The sequence below is a fragment of the Prinia subflava genome, chromosome 9, assembly GCF_021018805.1.
Source record: "Prinia subflava isolate CZ2003 ecotype Zambia chromosome 9, Cam_Psub_1.2, whole genome shotgun sequence".
NCBI classification, from domain to species: Eukaryota; Metazoa; Chordata; class Aves; order Passeriformes; family Cisticolidae; genus Prinia; species Prinia subflava.
The window spans coordinates 1,240,001-1,257,852 of NC_086255.1; the positions used below are offsets into that span (position 1 = coordinate 1,240,001).

General features: G+C 41.4%; 1 protein-coding gene across 9 annotated transcripts in view; it reads left to right on the plus strand.

Annotated features, from left to right (window-relative positions):
• Nucleotides 1-15,904, plus strand: part of EBF3 (EBF transcription factor 3) — a 132,787-nt gene extending 116,883 nt beyond the window's left edge. For 3 of the 9 annotated variants that reach the window (XM_063405082.1, XM_063405083.1, XM_063405084.1), the window contains 5 exons: nucleotides 289-354; nucleotides 1,003-1,180; nucleotides 2,373-2,561; nucleotides 3,030-3,227; nucleotides 9,567-15,904. In XM_063405082.1, the coding sequence (XP_063261152.1) occupies nucleotides 289-354; nucleotides 1,003-1,180; nucleotides 2,373-2,561; nucleotides 3,030-3,227; nucleotides 9,567-9,598 (663 nt within the window). In that variant the 3' untranslated portion in view covers nucleotides 9,599-15,904. The remainder of the gene's footprint in view (nucleotides 1-288; nucleotides 355-1,002; nucleotides 1,181-2,372; nucleotides 2,562-3,029; nucleotides 3,228-9,566) is intronic. The other 6 variants (XM_063405085.1, XM_063405086.1, XM_063405087.1 and 3 more) reach the window with 4 other exon arrangements.
• Nucleotides 15,905-17,852: the final 1,948 nt, after the last annotated feature.

Sequence of the window (17,852 nt, forward strand, 5' to 3'; positions counted from 1 at the left end):
CACCTTTCCGAGTCAATCATAATTGAACAGCTGGATGTAAAATGCAATATTATTTTTAGGCTTGTCTCTAACTTTGACTTCAAACCACAAGCCCTGTTTTCCTCCCAAACAAAATACCTTCCTATCTTTGTAACACATCCCCCAAATATAGCGGGAGCGCACGGGCGGCGCGTGACGTATTTTATCCACTTTATCAGTTCCTTGCAATTAGAGACGCTACAACTGCCAACATCTCTGCACTTCTGCTGTCTTAGTGAAACATAACGCAGGTTGTTTGTTTTCCTTTAGGAAGTATTACTTAAGAGAGCAGCAGACCTTGTTGAAGCCCTATATGGGATGCCCCATAACAACCAGGTAGGTCAGCGGCGCGCTCTTTGTTCCCACGCCGACACGTGTAGATCAATACCTGCTCTGTGCAGGGCTGGCAGAGCATCAGCACGGTGCCTTTGTACACAGCCGGGCTTTGCCAGCCACCTTGAGGGCAGTGTGATGTGATGCAATGCTCCGAGGGAAACGCTTCATCTTCCCGTCCTCCTCGCGCCGCTCGTTTGCCTATCAGAAATGACAATTAAGTGCGAGGTGCCAAAAGCATAAGCAAGCATTAAGGCAAGAGAATAACCTTGAACTCGGGCCAAAACATACAGTGACTAATGGGAAGTCCTAAAGAAATCTGCTCAGCCGAGTGGATCAGCCGTGCTGTATTTTGCAAACTGCTGAAAATACAGCTCCTGCCTTGGACGCATAAAACCCATGTGACACTTTTCACCCGACTTCCAGTGCTAAACTGGAGTTTTATGTTAATTTCTTTCTTTCTTTATACTTACTGTGTTGAGGCTCAATTGGGCACGGGAAGGAAAATCAGGAGGTGTTGGTGAAACAAGCGGCAAACCCCCCACCCTCACTGTAATTCCGCGTGAATCTCTTCGGTAAATTTTAGCGCTATTGCGGCTTGGAGCGTTCGCACAATTCGGAGTTGTCAGTGCTCATTTCGTGTCTCTCTAGGAAATAATCCTGAAACGAGCAGCTGACATTGCTGAGGCGTTGTACAGCGTGCCCCGCAACCACAACCAGATCCCCACTCTAGCCAACACTCCCGCCCACACCGGCATGATGGGCGTGAACTCCTTCAGCAGCCAGCTCGCCGTCAATGTCTCCGAAACATCGCAAGCCAACGACCAAGGTAGGTGGGATTTCAAGGGTTAATCCTGCACCTTGTTGGCTGCCTTTGGCCTGTTCCTGCGAGCTGATGCCCTCCCTCTCTCTGTCCCCGTAGCTGTGTGCCTGAGCGCGGAATGAAATGCCGTCTTTAACTTTCTCGTAATATTTAATTCTCCCTGTTCTTTCATTTACTGTTATCATAAAGCATCTCCAGTGGGGGAAGGAAAAAAAAAATAAAATTGGCAAAGTGTAGAAAGCTCTTTGTTATTCGCAGTAAATATACAGCGTGTATGGTTGGTTTATAAAATAATTATGTCTCGGTACCTCCACCTGGTTTTGGAATATTTACACAGATAAATCTAATTTGATGTCTGTGATTTTAAAATACTTTGTTTGTAGGCATGTGTGACATATATGTTACTAATAAAAGTAATAGTTGATTTAATTTACCTGTTGTAATTGAAAATGCATGTAGCATATTGCATTTAAAATTAATTTTGATACTAATGAAAGGAGGGAAACAGGATTATTAGATATGTTCAAATGCATATTTTTTTTTGCTTGCAACATAATTATTAAATTGATTGCTCAGATAGGAACAAATTGTTGTTTAAAATCCTGATTCCGCTATGTTTCCTCTTCTAAAACGATTGTCTTTTAATGCATTTCCAAGCTAATAAGCCTTATAAAATTCTGTACTTGCTCTTGAATTAGTTTTCACTGATGGCTACACCTTACGAAAGCTTGCTGTTAGCATAAAAATGTCAATCACAAAATGAAGACCCCAAAACAGCCTTTTAAAGTAAATCACCGCAACAAAAAAGTTTTTCTTGTCAGCTCTGGCATTTGAAGGTGCGGAGAGGCTGAAAGTTCACGCAGAGTGTTGGTACAAAGCGGGACTCGAGCCTGTTGATAATTGCTCCTAAAGACAAACGTGAAGGCACCTGACACAGCTGGATCGAAGAGAGCTTTTGTTGGCTGTCTGTGCTAAGAGGAGAGACAACATAGAGTGCTCGCGGATGATTTAAGTAGGGTTGGCGTGATAAGGTTATCTCAAGCTGCAAGAGTTGATAGGGCAGTGAGAGACAACTCAGAGCAAAGCTGTGCAATCAATTAAAACTGTGTAATATATGCTGCATGAGGAAACCCCCCAGCCCTAAGTCTATCTTATAAAATAACATTATTTTTTTGGGGTGGGGGGGTTTCTAACACAGTAGGTTACAGTCGCAACACAAGCAGTGTTTCCCCGCGAGGATATGTTCCCAGCAGTACTCCTCAGCAGTCCAATTACAACACAGTCAGCAATAGCATGAATGGATATGGCAATGCCGGCATGCCCAATCTAGGTGTACCAGGTTCCCCTGGATTTCTTAATGGCTCCTCAGCTAACTCTCCTTATGGCAGTAAGTGTCTATTTTTGGTAACACATCATCATATAGATTCATATTTACTACAAAATCAACTCCTTGCATTGTTTTGATTTCCTCTATTGTCAGCTACTGGATAAAAGGAGGGGTGACTCTGGAGGCTGGACGTAAAAATGAAAATAATAAATTGATCTGTTTGTGCCAGAATACAATCTCAGATAGAGAAAAAAAAAAACCAAAAAAAACCAAACCAAACAAAACGAAACAAAAAAAAATCAAAATTGGACTGCGCAATTCGTAACAAAAGTCCAACACAAAAGAGTTTGCCTGTTATCCAGAGAGTGGCCAAGCCAAGGCATTTCATTTTTATTTTTTATATATATTTTTTTTATATATATATATATCTCTATATATATTTTAAGAGGCAAGGCCCTATCACTCTCTTTTTCCGTGTTTGCCGTGAAAACCTCAATCTGAGTCCTGATTATTTTTGCTTTATTGCAGTAGTGCCGTCAAGCCCTACCATGGCAGCCTCTTCGGTCACCCTCCCTTCAAACTGTAGCAGTACACACGGCATTTTCTCATTCTCACCTGCCAATGTCATCTCTGCAGTGAAACAAAAGAGCGCCTTCGCTCCTGTTGTCAGGCCCCAAGCCTCTCCTCCACCATCTTGCACCAGTGCAAATGGAAATGGACTTCAAGGTGAGCCCGATCTCTCTCAATTTTCTCTCTGCTGCTTCTTTATTTCTCTTTCTTTTTTTTTTTTTTGGTCCTTTTTTTTTTCTCGGGGAGAAAGGTGCCTGGCTGGTTTTTTCAGTGCTCTCGTAATGATGCAAAAGCAGGGGGAGAAATAGGGTAGCGTGAATGGTCTGCTGAGATTTTCAGGGTTTTAGTTCATTTTTGATGCTTGCATTAGAGCAAACACCAGTTGTTTTTCTGGCATTTTCCCTTAGGAGTTTGTGCCTTAAATTTTAGGGGAAGACTGTATCCCTGAATGCCTCTTGGAGAGTTTGTGTGCTCTTGGTGTTTATATGTTTTCTGAACACATTTCTGTGGATGTTTAAACCCAGCAGTGTTCTGGCAGGACACAGTGGGATTTCCTCACTTTATATGGGGTGTAGTAGTGATTTTAAATATGCCAAGTTAATACAAGTCAGGTTAAGCCCTTACTCAGTGGACCAGGGTTCCCTGGACTAGGTAGCCCATTGTGCAGTGGTTTGCATGCTCTGGTGGTCCCAGCTCTTACTGTGGTGTTAGAGTGGCTACATCTCTAAAAGAGCTAAATATTTTAATTAGGGCAGGCAATTTCACTATTTTGCCTTGTTTTTTGGTTTTTTAGCCGTGTGATTTCATGTGGGTAATGCAAGGAACACCTGATAAATGACTGGCAGAATGTCTGTGGTCACCTGCAGGGTGTGGGGCAGGAGGAATTACGACAGTCTGAGAACAGAACACAAACAAAGCAGTCACCCTACAAAGGAAGGCCCATTACCCATTTTGCCACTTTTAGGGGTATTTTGCCAAGCAGAATGTGAGGCTGTTGGTGCATTAGAATCTTTGGGGAGGTTTGTTTGCCTCTGGTGGAGCCTCAGTGCACAGTGCAGTAAATTGAGGCACTTCAGATCCCATTGAGACAGGAAGGGTTGAGGACACTCTCATCCCAGGGGTCAGCACTCCTCTTGACTTCCTCAGTTAAGAAGCAGCAGCAGCAGCACAGGGATTATTTATTCTTTGTATCACCATGACACCCATAATCCAACCAGCACTCACAGGCAAGCAGATGAGGGGGATTTTAATTGGCCAGACTAATTCTGGACACCTGCATTTTGTGGGGTGTTGAAGACACTTTGGAGAGACATCATCCCAATCCCACAGAGCTGCCTGTCCACCCCAAATCCACTCCAGGACCTCAAAATGAATCTTCCTGTAGACTCTTAACTTCTTGGCCCAAAAAACCCATCTGAGACCTTGTTATGCACTCAGGTCAACAAAGAGCTGAGAATCCAGATACACAAACTCATTGTAGCATAAATACTAAAGGAAAAGATAATTAAATTAACAGGTTTTTGCATATTTCTTTAGTGGAAGCTTCACTGTGTTACTACTGTAAGTAGAAAACTATATCCATATTTTTAGAGAAGATAATCCATTCATAAAATAATCCAGTGTCCTACTTTCCTCTTTTTGTAAGAAGACACTGGTATGAAAAGTAAATACTGAAAAAATAAAAGTAAGAATAAGATAATAAAATAAATAAAAATAATAAACATAAGATAATAGACAAAAAGGATAATAATAAAAATAATATAAATATGGTAACATATGTCTTAGATCTGAGGCAGGAAGATCAACTAATTGATTTTGACTTACTCTGAAAAACACAATTATTTAAAGATTAAATTAAAAGGATTCAAATTTTTGCCATTTCAGTATGGGAATAATTGACTTCCTGTCATATACTCAAGGTTTTAGGTATTTAAACTCTTTAGATGACCTCAAAGTGGGGTTTTAAGCAGAACTGGGAGGGCTGAATGCCTGCACTGAGCACCCAATGTCCCTTAGCACCTCCCCAAGCCCCCAGTAATTCTACATCTCCATCCTCGGGTAAAAAATGGTTTTTGTATAAAGCTCAGAAGATGACTTGGAATCAGCCAATACCAATTTGTTAAATAGGTCATGAGTTCTGCTCTTAAGCTGAGCCCAACCTCACTTAGCTCAAAGCTTTTTTCATGTCCAGAGAGCCCCGTGAAGACCTAACAAAACCTTCAACCCCTGATTTTTGGATGCTGCAATCCAAGCAGCAGACTTGGTGTCATCCTTTTGGGTTTTGGATCAGCAGCTGAACTGAGAATCAAGTGCCAAAAATAAATAGATGATACATGGATAAATAAATAAAAATTAAATAAAAATTATAGATTTTCCTCTGTTTGCTGAACCTGAATCATTTTGTGTTGAGCAGAATGACCCAGAGAAACAGACAGAATGTCCTTCTTGCCTTTACTTAGAGCAGTGACTTCCAGGGTTGTGGCAAAAAAAAAAAAAAAAAAAAAAAGCAGCATAATTTATGCAAAGCAGATAGCACGATGAGGGGATGCTCAGTATTGTGGGAGTCAGGGAACTGACAGGGAATCACAGAATCCTGGAATGGTTTGGGTTGGAAGGGACCTTAAAGGCCATCTAGTTCCAACTTTGGGCCGGGACACTTCCACTATTCCTGGGTGCTCCAAGGCCAGTCCGAGGAGACTGAGGGAGGGGCAGTCACAGCTTTCCCTGTGCCAGGGTCTCAGCACCACCTCATCTTCCTTCACCAGCACAGGCACCATCCCTTTTTCCACCCAAAGCTTTGAGTCAATTCAGACTGGACTCATAAAAACTCCCAGACTGACGGTGCTTCACCCACTCATCCTCACAGATCTCAGCCTCTGCCTTGGCCTGAGTTTGTCAGCTCCTTCCTTCATGAGACATCGCCAAGAAAAGCCACCAACACTCCTGTGTTGGTACTTACTTACACTGCATTTGATGCATAGAGTTCATTAGGGAGTTTCTGCTTCTTCCTTCCTATTTTCTCAGCCATTTGTTGACAGGGAACTCTTTTTAAAGTTTAATTAGTTGCTTTCTGGACTCTGTGCAATCACCTCGAGAGTTTTCTGATCAGCACATTTTCTACATTAAGTTAAAATATGGAACTCGAGAGCTGCAGTCCAACTGCAGCTGAAGTGTTTTTTGTGATCTTTAAGTACAGAGTCTCATTTTAGGGCAGGATGTGGAGGAGCTGAGGAGATGTCACTGTTAGGAATGGTCACATTCAGTCAAGCCAAGAGCGCAGTAAGAGCTCATGGTCCCTGGTGTTGCATAAGAGGCAAATCCTGCAGTTTATGGATAAGGAGGGACTGGGATAAGAATGGATAAGATTTCAGACAAGGATGGTCCTTTTGGAAGGATTTGGGGGTTAATTGACCCCTCCCTAGGGGATAAACCACTGTAGGGTGTCTGTGTGGGAAAAATGCTGCTCGTAGTACACCTGAGCTGGTGAGAGCAGCAGAACTAAGCAGTTCCAGCTGGACCCAGAGGGATTGTTTGGGTCCTAACAAAGAATTAAACAGAAGTTGAGCTGCTCTAACTTCTGGCTTGTGCTGATGCAGGCCTGAGCACCAGGACCACCCAAGCCCACCACACCAGAAGCAAGATCTTGCTGCCTGTAAGCACAACCCCAAAATTCTCTCTGTGCTATAGGGCCTACTGCCCAAGAGTGAAGGTGGAGATGTTTGTAGGTGACACATTTTTTGTAAAGAGGTCCAAGACACCTTCAGGAAGATGTCCCTGCTCATGGCAGGGGGTTGGAATGAGATGGTCCTTAAGGTCCCTTCCAACCCCAACCATTCTGGGATTTTATGATTCAAAGATGAAAACAGAGGTTACAAATAAAAAAGACAACCTGGGGAGATCTCAGAGAGGCCAGGCTGGGGGCAGTGCCAGCCAGGGCTGATGTTTACTCCTCCCCCTTGCTACCCCTGCCAGCTGCATGCCCAAGGAGGGCAAACACTCAAAATCTGCAGCTCTTGGACACCTCTTTCCCTGCTGCCCCCAGAGCCTGACTCACCCTGTGAGTAAGCCTACAAAAAAAGGGCTTTTGGGCCGTGTCCAAAAAGCCACAATCTTGTTGACTCTGCGTGACCTGCAGAGTCTATGACCAGAAAGTCAAGTACTCACACGAATTTTTTAAGAGCAGGATCCTACCGTGTGTGTTCCACAGGGCAGAGAACCTTTTCCTGTTTAAAACAATGAACATTAAAGGTAGAAAAGAAATCTTTTAGTGAGAGACCATTGGCTCGCTGCAGAGTTGGAAGCACAATATGTGTTCAAAATTTGGTTTTCAATTGTAATTTACTTTCTATAGATTGTGAAAGATATTGCTCTCTGGTTATAGGACTATAATGCACAGCAAAAGGCTCTCTATATTCTTTTAAAATTGCATCCTGCTTAATTTTCTGGTCTTCCTCCAGATGAAAGTATTAAAATTATTATTAAAAAACTCACCAGCTCATTTTTCTTTAAGAAGGCGTTTGGTATCAATTTGCACAGCAGGAAGCTCAGTGCAGAAATTCACAATTGACAAAGATTGCTACTAAAATAAATTGTGAGATACAAGTCTGCAGCATCAACCTTGCATCCCCCTCAGACTGTGCCACGAAGAGAATTTAACAAAAAATGGTTAAATTAAAAAATTGAGATATTGTTTTCTTTTCCCCAGAAAACGTATGGCAGCAGATGATCTAAATGTTCACACAGCAGAATCATGGCATGGTTTGGGTTGGAAGGGACCTTAAAGCCCATCCTGTCCCACCTTCTGCCACGGGCAGGGACACCTCCCACTGTCCCTGGTTGCTCCATCCAGCCTGGCCTTGGGCACTTCCAGGGTGGAGCAGCTGATGGTTGAACTGCAGCACGAGGCACTTGAGGACAGGGTTTAGTGGTGAGCCACGACAGTGCTGGTTGATGTTGGACTTGACCTTAAAGGCCTTTTTGAATCTTAATGATTCTGTGATTCCCTGACAACTGTTCCTTAAAGTGACCTCCCACACCCCCAGGTCAGGTGCACCCCAGATAACCAGGCTGGAATGTGACAGATTTGCTGCTGGCAGGACCCACAGGAGAAGCCAGACTGAGCAGGGGTTTGGCAGGTCCAAACAGAGGGTGAAGTCATCTGCTGCTGGGCTGATGAGGGGTGGCACAGAGGAGATCTAGTGAAGCTTTGTTTTAAGGGTTTATGAGGGTGCTCAGGCCTTGGCAGGGGCTGCCCAGGGAGGTTTGCAGTGCCCATCCCTGGAGGTGTCCCAGGAAGGGCTGGAGGTGGCACTCAGGGCTCTGGGATGGGGACAGGGTCGGGTACAGCTGGGACTTGGTGATCTTGGGGACCTTTTCCAACCTAAATGATTTTGTGATTCTCTGGAAACATGATAAGGAAATGGAATGTTCTGTGTAGAAAGGCTCTCTGCCAATACATCCACTGTTCTCCAGTTAAAATTTTAAAATTTTTCAGTTGCTAGTTAGGTTTAAAACATTCATTATTATGAATGTTGCAAAATTATCATTTCAGTTTTGATTTTGACCTATTTGACACGTTTAATTGGGGAGAAAAATGGCAGAGTTGGAAGACTTTATCCTGTTTCAAAAACATCACCTGAGCTGTGTTTTAGGGAGGTTTGACTCCATCCAAATCCAGAGGGCTCTGGGAGGACCAGGGGCTGCCCCAGGCTCTGGGTGCAGCTTTTGGAGCAATGCTGGTCGTGGTTGTGTTACCTATGAAATGTGTACAGACCCAGCTCTTCCAAACCGTAAAGCTGCAACAGCGAATCTGAAATGAATTAATATTGTTGAAATTAATGAACTGAGAAATTGAAGTTCACATCGCTACACGAACAAATTTATTAATATCTGTTGTACATAAATTAATGAGAAATATCATTATGGCAAAAATTAAACAACACTAAAATTAAAGACTGTCTAAATTATGCTTCTACCAAAGAGTTAACTGGGAAAAAAACAGTGGTTGTTGGCATCTCTATCTGTTAGAAAACCCCAGGATATGGCTGGTCAGGGGTATTAATATCGTGTCTTTTTATGGTGTTTGAGCTCTAGGGTTGGGAGAAGGTTTAGAGTTCTTGCTTTTGGTCTTGGAGAGCCCTTGGTTTGCTCAGTCCTGCGTTTATCACGAAGGAGAATGGTGGAAATGGAGGTTTTCTGCCCAGGGCACAAAGTGGTGATCGGTGGGGATGTCCCCAAGGGATGGGGATGCAGCCGGAGGAGTTGTCAGGAGTTGTCTGGAGAGAAGCTGAGCCTGGGGAGCTCGGGGTGCTCTGCCCAAGAGCTCCCTCCTCACGGAGAGGCCGTTTGGGGTGTGCTGTGCTGGGAGAGGTGTCCGTGGTCCTCGCTCCGGGGATGCCGTGGAGGAGCCGGGCTCTGCCTCCTCCCGTCCCACCCGTGGTGGCCCCGAGCCCAGCGTGCCAATAACAGCTCCTTTTCTTCTCTTTTTTCTTTTAGCCATGTCCGGGCTTGTAGTCCCGCCAATGTAAAGTCACTTTTGTTTACCTACCGTAGCGCCAAGCTGCAGAGGATGGGCTTAGGGGACAAGTTTAGTATATTAAGACATGCTGATGGAAGCAGTATCTTCACGCAGAATCAGCAACAAAATGGAAATGCTACAGGAAAAAAACAAAAAAAACAAACCCACAAAAAAATACCCCACAAAAAAAGAAAAAAAAAAAGACTTTGTTTAAAGATTTTATTTAAACTATTAAGAATCTACATGCAAACAACCTACTTCTTCATGAACAATTCCATTTTATTGACTGAATTTTTCTCATATTTTCACATTTCTCAGTCCTGGAGAATAAGGAAAAAGCGACGCCTATTTTGTATAAAGTTTCTGATTACGTCTTGGCTATGTCTAGTACTTGCTATGTGTTGGGAGAAACTTTGTGGATGCACCATTTTGATTATCATGAAACACTGATGAAAAATGCCTCCGAACATTTTTCTGTACTCATAACTAGATTCACAATGGTTGTGTATCTCTATAATGTGAAATATTTTTTTGTGGTGGAAAAAAAAAAAAAAAGGGGGCCAAGGAGGTTATGAGCCATCAAACTGGAAAAAAAAAAGAATAAAAAAAAAAAGGATGAATATATGATTAGAAAAGAAAACCACACAAAAAACCGGGGCGTGGGGGCGGGCGTGGGGGGGTTTATCGTTGCTTAACTTCATCTTAATGAAATGGAACTTTGTAACTTATTGTAGTTAGAAATTGTAACTTTGATATTGAATTCTCTTGCCTTCAACAAGCACACTGACAGAGAAAAAAAAAAGAAATTGCTACTGTCTGTTGGTTTAAAAAATGAAAAAAATATACTTCCACTGCTAGAGCTTCCTGTTAAGCAAGTGTGATCTGCAACATTTTTTCAACTTTTGCTAGCACTGTATACTATTGCATTTTAGGCTACTGTGAAGTCTATGTTTCTTGTACCAGAAAATTGTCCTTTTGACTTCTAGATCCTTCTTCCCTAATGTGTTTTGTATGTGGTTATAAAATTGTAGACTTTTGTGATTTTGCCAAAGTTGTAGCTAAATATTTATACACTTGTCTTGAATTTTTTTCAGATCCACTTAAATATTTAGACAAAAAAAAAAAGAAGCAGATTTTATTCCTTATGACGTCTATAAGGAATAAAATAGTCTTATCCATTGCAACCCTTTCTTTCACATAAACACTTGCAGTCACTAAGGGAATTTATTTTGTAACATATCAACTATAAATATTGTATTTATCTTTGAAATTTTGTATATTGCTTTTCATCTTTTTTTTTTTTTTTTGGTTTGTTTTTTTTTGTTTGTTTGTTTTTTGGTTTTTTGTTTTTTGGGTTTTTTTTAAAGTTCTTGTATGTATTGGTTTTTGTCCTGGCCTGGTATCGTGATGCTGAAAATAGCATAAAGCCAAGAACTGTTCCCTTCATGTTTTTCTTTAAAATAAATCAGTGTCTGTGCATTTCATTTGTACTTCATAAGATTGCTATTGTTTAGCCTTTCCATCCTTTCTTTTTTAATTTTTTTTCAAAAATTCAAATTCATTGTTTATTTTTATATTATTTTTAAGTTATCAGAACAAATAATTTTGAAAGAAAAAGTTGTTTGTTGTATAGTCAAATCAAAATTGTGCCACATGGCTGTAATGAATACTAGTAGAATATGTGCATGTGATACAGCCACAGAAAAGATGAATCTATTTTGTGGCTGCATTTTTTATTTCCTTTTTTTTTCGTTTGTTTGTTTTCTTAATTTTTTAATTTTATTTTTAATTTTTTTTTTTTAAGATTGTAAAAAGTCATTTTTAGCTGCCACCCATGACTTTGCCACATAGCTGAACTGTGTTTACTGGAAAAATTCAGAGGCCTAAAGTTTAAAAATAAATTCACTTCTGATGTTTTAATTAAAATGTTTGCCACATGAACTTCTCTGATGCCTTAAAAGTGAACTTCTTTGAAGAACTTTTGTGCTGTTTTGTCACAGGCTTACACCACAATTGTTAATCACGACTTCATTTGGATGATTTCTGGTGTAAAAAATAAGGGGGGAAAAAAAAGCACAATCCTGGTGTACAATTCTGCCACTCCTTTATGTGTGGATTTTCTGCTGCACTCTGCATTCTCCCAAACCCTGCACTGCTCAAAACCGGGAAAGGTTTCACGGGAAATCAGGATCACACCGAATTTTTAACGTCTGGGAGTTGTTTATTTAGTTTTCTTGGGGTTTTTTTAGGGAACTTTTTGTAATCAACCCGTAACCGACCGTACTTTTTAAACTGGAATGACCTCCGTCGTATTCCGTGGCTCTCAGTGCCAAATCCAGCAAGAGAAACGTGGAGTTGTTTTTATTTTTACTTTGCACTATATCCTTTGCCAGCGCAGCACTGCAAAACACGTTGCAAACTGCAGCAGAATTCACCTTTTAACCAAAAAAGGAGGGATCATTTTTAAAATTTTTGTTTTCAATTTTTATTATTATTAGTTTTGTATTTTTTTTTTTTTCTTTCTGGGCAAAAGAAAAACAAATGCACATTTTAGTCAAGCTTTTCTGAAAGGGTTTAGAGGAACGGTTCAGCGTAGCACAGCTCTGTGAGCACGGCCAAGGCTTGGCTGGGTGGGAAAGCCTGAGAAGTCACTTTGGAACTGAATTGCCTCCGTTATATTTTGTCTAAGTAAGGTTTTGCTCTAAAAAAAAAATAAAATTTAAAAAGAGGTCACGTGTACATGTTCAGAAAGTCTGCAAGTTCCTTCATCAATGCAGTCTGTTTGTGTTTTAGATTAATTAGTCAATGCACTCATCGCTTCATTGTCTCCAGACGGAAAGCTTCACTAAATGGTAGATTTTACTGTTAAAGACCCTACAATAAGATTGTTTTATCTGTACATTTTTTCATATATTTAACTGTATAAAAAAATGTTCATTTTACACAATATTTAATTAAAGTATTTCTTGTCTGTGAATTTCATTTTTAGTAATTTTATCTGGTTTGATTATTAAAAAAAGTGACTAAACACGAAACGAAAAAAATGCAACACTGGGGGTTTCATTTCTAAATATCAGAATTTTTATTCCTTTGTTGTGAAAAAGCCCAAATCCTTGACGTGGTCTTTGCAGTTCCCTGGGAGGAGGATGAGGAAGGAATCTCTGCTCTGCAGTGGCAATCACTTGTTGCCCAACCTTGGTGAAGTGTTTATCCAAAACTGCTCACTTTTTGTGAATACAACAGCAGAATATCTCTTTTTTCATATTTAACCAAAACTGTGCATTTCAGACAGGCTTTTTGCAAAGCAAAGGTAACAATAGATTTTTTTTTCTTACTATTTTAATATCATATTGTAAAAGCCTGTAAACAGGAAAAGTTATTTTAAACAAAGCACAACCCAAATTTTCCATGTGGTGGTTTGACATTGAAGGTGGACGTGCCTGTCTCTTAACTGCTGAGAAGGAAGCAAATTCTTTTGCTAATTATAATACTGAGCACAAATATTTCATCCTCTGGGCCATAATATGTGCAAGGCACATATAATGGGTACAAAAATATATTTATAATGAGGTGGGCTCATGAAACCTCTGAGCTGGAGAGAATTGCAAGGCTTTGCCTGATGTACAACTCTGAGTTCCCCACCCCAGATGCCAAATGTGCTCCTGTATCCTTGTGCATGACCAGCACCACCAAAAAAAAGATATTTCTATAGGAATATGGGTCTGGCAGAGGAATGTGAGCACCTGTGGTGGTGACACAGGGAGTTTGTTAAGGAGTTTGATCTGGTCATTAATCAGAGGGCTGCTGACAGCTCTGAGAGGGCACTGGGAAACTCGGAGCTCCAAAGTAATGGATGGAGTGGTGTGTGTGGATCCAGTGCCAAAGGACACGCTGCGTGTCCCAGCCCCTGCTCGGCTGCCGTGGGGAAGGGATGGAGGGGGGACAAGGTAAAACCCACTGCAGCTACACCCTACAGGAAAACCAGCATTTTTAACCATGCTTTTTCCACAGTTCTCATGTCAGATGAAAACTGATTGGTTGGGAACAGGTGTTAAAGCTACAGAACAATTACTATTATTATTGTTGTTATTATTATTATTATTATGCATTGAAAACTGTTCCACTCTGAGCGTGTGTCTGTGTATCGTGTTTAAACAGCGGCATAATCAGATGCATGCCACTAAAAAATAACTGGTTTTTAGGGATGAAAGTCTGCACGATGCCCACTGGCGCTCTTCCTTTTAGTTTTATTTCAAAGGTTTGAATAATGAGCATCTAAATGGTTCCTCTAACTTTCAACGCAAGGAAAATACAAAAGGAGAAAACCCACATATGACAATTCCTAGAGCAATCCACCACCTACGACACATCTGGGGAAGAGCCCTGCTGAGGAAATATGTTGTGTCAGCCCACAGTGAGTTTAGACATAGGAAGATGATAAAAATTCCTTAATCAAAACGAAGGAATAAGAGTCTCTAAAAGTCCACGCCAATTATTGCAGAGCAGCTTTTAAAAGTCTTTCAAGCTTTTAAAGATTATTCAAAGCACTTGAAATAGGCTTCAATCTAATGCCTCATTTCATTGCATTAAACAGCCTAGTTAATAAAGAATCAATATATTCAAAGGGCAAGGTTATCTTTTGTCTATAAGGGGTGGTGTCATTCTGAACCTTTTATAGTTCAAATGCTGAAAAAGACCTCATGAAATCCATACTCATCAAGTGGGTCAACTAGAGCAATAAAGAGGCCTCTGAAAGAATGGCTGCACTCCTTTAAAACAACTATAAGTCTTATCTCCCCGCATAGTCCTGGCCAGGCTCCGCCAGAAAATGTCAATTTCTCATCAAGACGAGAGGCGCGGCGATAATTTTTTTCCAGCGAGTACACACAATTAGGAGAATGCAGAAAGGCCCCCGCCGGTGATTTGTAGCTTATTCTGTCACGGGCGGGCTGCGACCCGGGGCTGGGCAGATAATCAGGGTGTTGATAAGGGAGGTGTCGATGGGGCCCGCGGTGGGTTTTGAATGCGAGCCCTTGTGCCGATAACCGCGCGCCCGCCAACGCAACCGCGCGCCCCACGATTGATGCCCCGAATAAACCGCACAAAGGAGCGCCGGCGCTTTATGCTCCCCGAGACAATTCCCCGCTTCACCCTTCAAGGAGCTCTTTTATCTGAGAATAAGGTTGCTTTTAATGAAATTGGAACTCATCAGAGGAAATCAAAACCCGAGGATCAGATTACAAATTGATTTTTTTTTTTCCTCTCCCCCCCGGCCACTTGGCGTTGTTTGGTGTAGTGTCCTAAGTTTTGCAGGGAAAGGAAGAGAAAGCACCCAGTCTGGAGTCAGGGCGTGCAAACAACCTCTAAACTAAAGCATACAAAGGAGGAATGTTCCTAAAGTCCCACAAGTCATAAAAAGTTTTTAAAAGCTGCCGGTATTCTTCAAAACGCTATCTTTACCCAGATACTTCATCAAATACTACAGCTATAATTAAATGAACTGTCCTAGAACTTAAAATTGTAGAAATCAAGTAACGAAACCCAAGCCATTTCCCTTCCTCATATGAAATGCTAAAATTCATTGTTAGATAAAATATCAAATATAATTTCTCAGTGCTCAGGTCAAAATTAACTGATGGAGGAGCTGAGACCTCCTGGTCTGGGACCCTGCTTTAGCTGGTGGCTCACTGAAGCCCTTTGGCCAGATGGAATATGACAGTGACAGAGGTGATACAGTTGTGGGTCTGTTTTATTTCTTAAATATTTTATTTCTTAAATATTTTATTTCTTAAACAAATAAAGCAATATTTGCATTTGATGGTTTTGTTTTCTCTTTGTTGGCTTCATGCTATTACTGAAAGGACAAAATGGATTAAAGAGTGCAGTTAATTAGTCACAGAATTGTACATTCTTGGTGCCCACAAAGCTTTTAGAGCATTTCGGTTATGTGACTCTTTGTTTGCATTTATCTTTAAATAAATGAAGCTGTTTGAGAATTGACTCTGTAGCAAAAGACAACAACTATCTCCAGACTGAACAGGGGTGGTGAGGGTGCAAGGAAATGATCTGAAAGCTCCTTTGCTTCCACCAGAAAAAAATCACAGATTTCCTACTGTGTAAAATCTAAAATAGAAATATCAAGTGAAAAAAAAGGAAACTGAGGCTGGAATTGGTGTGGGTAACACTGCCAGTCAAGAGCTGCCCTGTATCTACGAGGAAACATTGGATGGAATTACCAAGGGGAAGATGGAGAGAAGAAAGGAGGAAGATGTGAAAAAAAATTGTACAATAAAACCCAATAAAGTTGTATTTAATAACTTCCTTCCTTGTGTCATGGAGTTCTGTTGTGAAAGCAAGTTCTGGGGGTGTTGTTGGAACTTTTTGGGTGGGAAGGGACCCCAAATCCCCCCAGTGCCCCCCTGCCATGGCAGGGACACCTCCCACTGTCCCAGGCTGCTCCAGCCCCAGTGTCCAACCTGGCCCTGGGCACTGCCAGGGATCCAGGGGCAGCCACAGCTGCTCTGGGCACCCTGTGCCAGGGACTCTTTTCCTCCTTGGGACAGATCTAGGTCCAGTTTATTGTATCCACAGACATAAAAGAAACTGCAATGAGTAATAATAATAATAATAATAATAATAATTTATCCTTCAATAACCATTTCATGGGTCTGTTTGGGCAGACCAGTTCAGTCCATGGTGCTTCTTCACCTTTTTGGTTTATGTGTCTCAGAGCAGGTCATGAACCCAAAAATCGCTGTAGCATCCCAAGTATCTCTGCAAGGACTTCCAGAATTCCTTCTCAATTATTTCCTCACTTATTTAATCCCTTAAGCACAGCCTGAAAAAATTTACAGAGACCAAGCAGTGGGTAGGGACCTGCCAGAGGCTCTGAGGCACCAAGGGGTGAAGCCAAGCCCATGGACCTCAGAAATCTTAAAAATTCTTAACAAACCCCTGGAGCTGTTAAAGCCTGAGCAGCAGGGGCCCAAGGATGTCAGTACTTAGCAAAATATAAACAGAAATGATTTTTTTTTAATTTGAAAGCTACTCAGAAATTTAATTAGAAAGCTACTTTCAAAGCTCTAAACCAGTATTAACTGGCCCAAAAACTTCTGAATAACGTTTTACAAAGAAGAAAAGCCATCCTTGCCCACCTCAGTCCCTTTCCAGAGCTGCATATCCCAAACCAGGAATTTGTCAGGATCCTTCAGCAGCTCAGCCCTCAGCAGTGACAGAGCACAGGGAAAATACAGACTAAGAGCAGCACTTTTAACAAAAAATTGTGTCTGGGAACAACCTATTCAGAGTATTGCACATAAAGATTTCGAAAATGCTCTGCTTTTGATGGCTGTAAAAGGCCATGACCAAGTAACTGGAATGGCTCAAAAATAATAAAGACATAAATAAATACAGAAATGAATAAACACAGTTGAGCCATTAGCTATATTTACATTAGTGATGATACCAGAAAGATGCAATAAATAATTTTAAACTTGGTTTTCTCTTTTTAAATTAGCCTAGAAAGCAGCTACCAGAAGCAAAGACCTGCTCATGCTGGCCAGATGCAGCCCCAAGTGTTACGAAAGAACCCATGGGAAGTTTATCAAGAGGAGAGATTTTTCTCCCAAACTCTATGATGAGGAGGGTTTATTTAGCATTCCTCTGATGCCACAGCATCACAGAATGGTTTGGATTAGAAGGGACCTGAAGGATCATCCCCTGCTGGGGCAGAGACACCTTCCCCTGTCCCAGGCTGCTCCGAGCCCTGTCCAGCCTGGCCTGGGGCACTGCCAGGTGCTGAGGTTGGCATTTCACCCTCCGGCTTGGATCAGTGCAGAGGCTGCCATGGGAAGGAGCCCAAGGAAAAGAATAACTTTGATAAATAATTCAGATCAAATGCAAAATAGTTTTAGGCAGATGACACTTTCTGAGGTCATCTCGAGGTGGTTCAGGAGCCAGCTCAGCACCTGGAGTCAGAGTTTTTGCAGTGACAAACTTGGTGACAGCGACTGCAGCAATGGCAGAGTTGGGTTGGTTTTTTCCTCTCCATTTCAATGTATTCATCTGGTTCAGGTCAATGACGAATTCACTCAGAACTGAAAACATGATTGGGAGCTGGAAGAGCAGAAAATGTGTTTCCCATTCCCTATCTATGAATAAAAAATAAATTCAAAAGGATAAGATCTGCTGGGTTTTAATATCTTAAGGACGTGATGATCAGAAACCACCTATTAATTCTTTTTATTATAGATAGTAGTATCTCC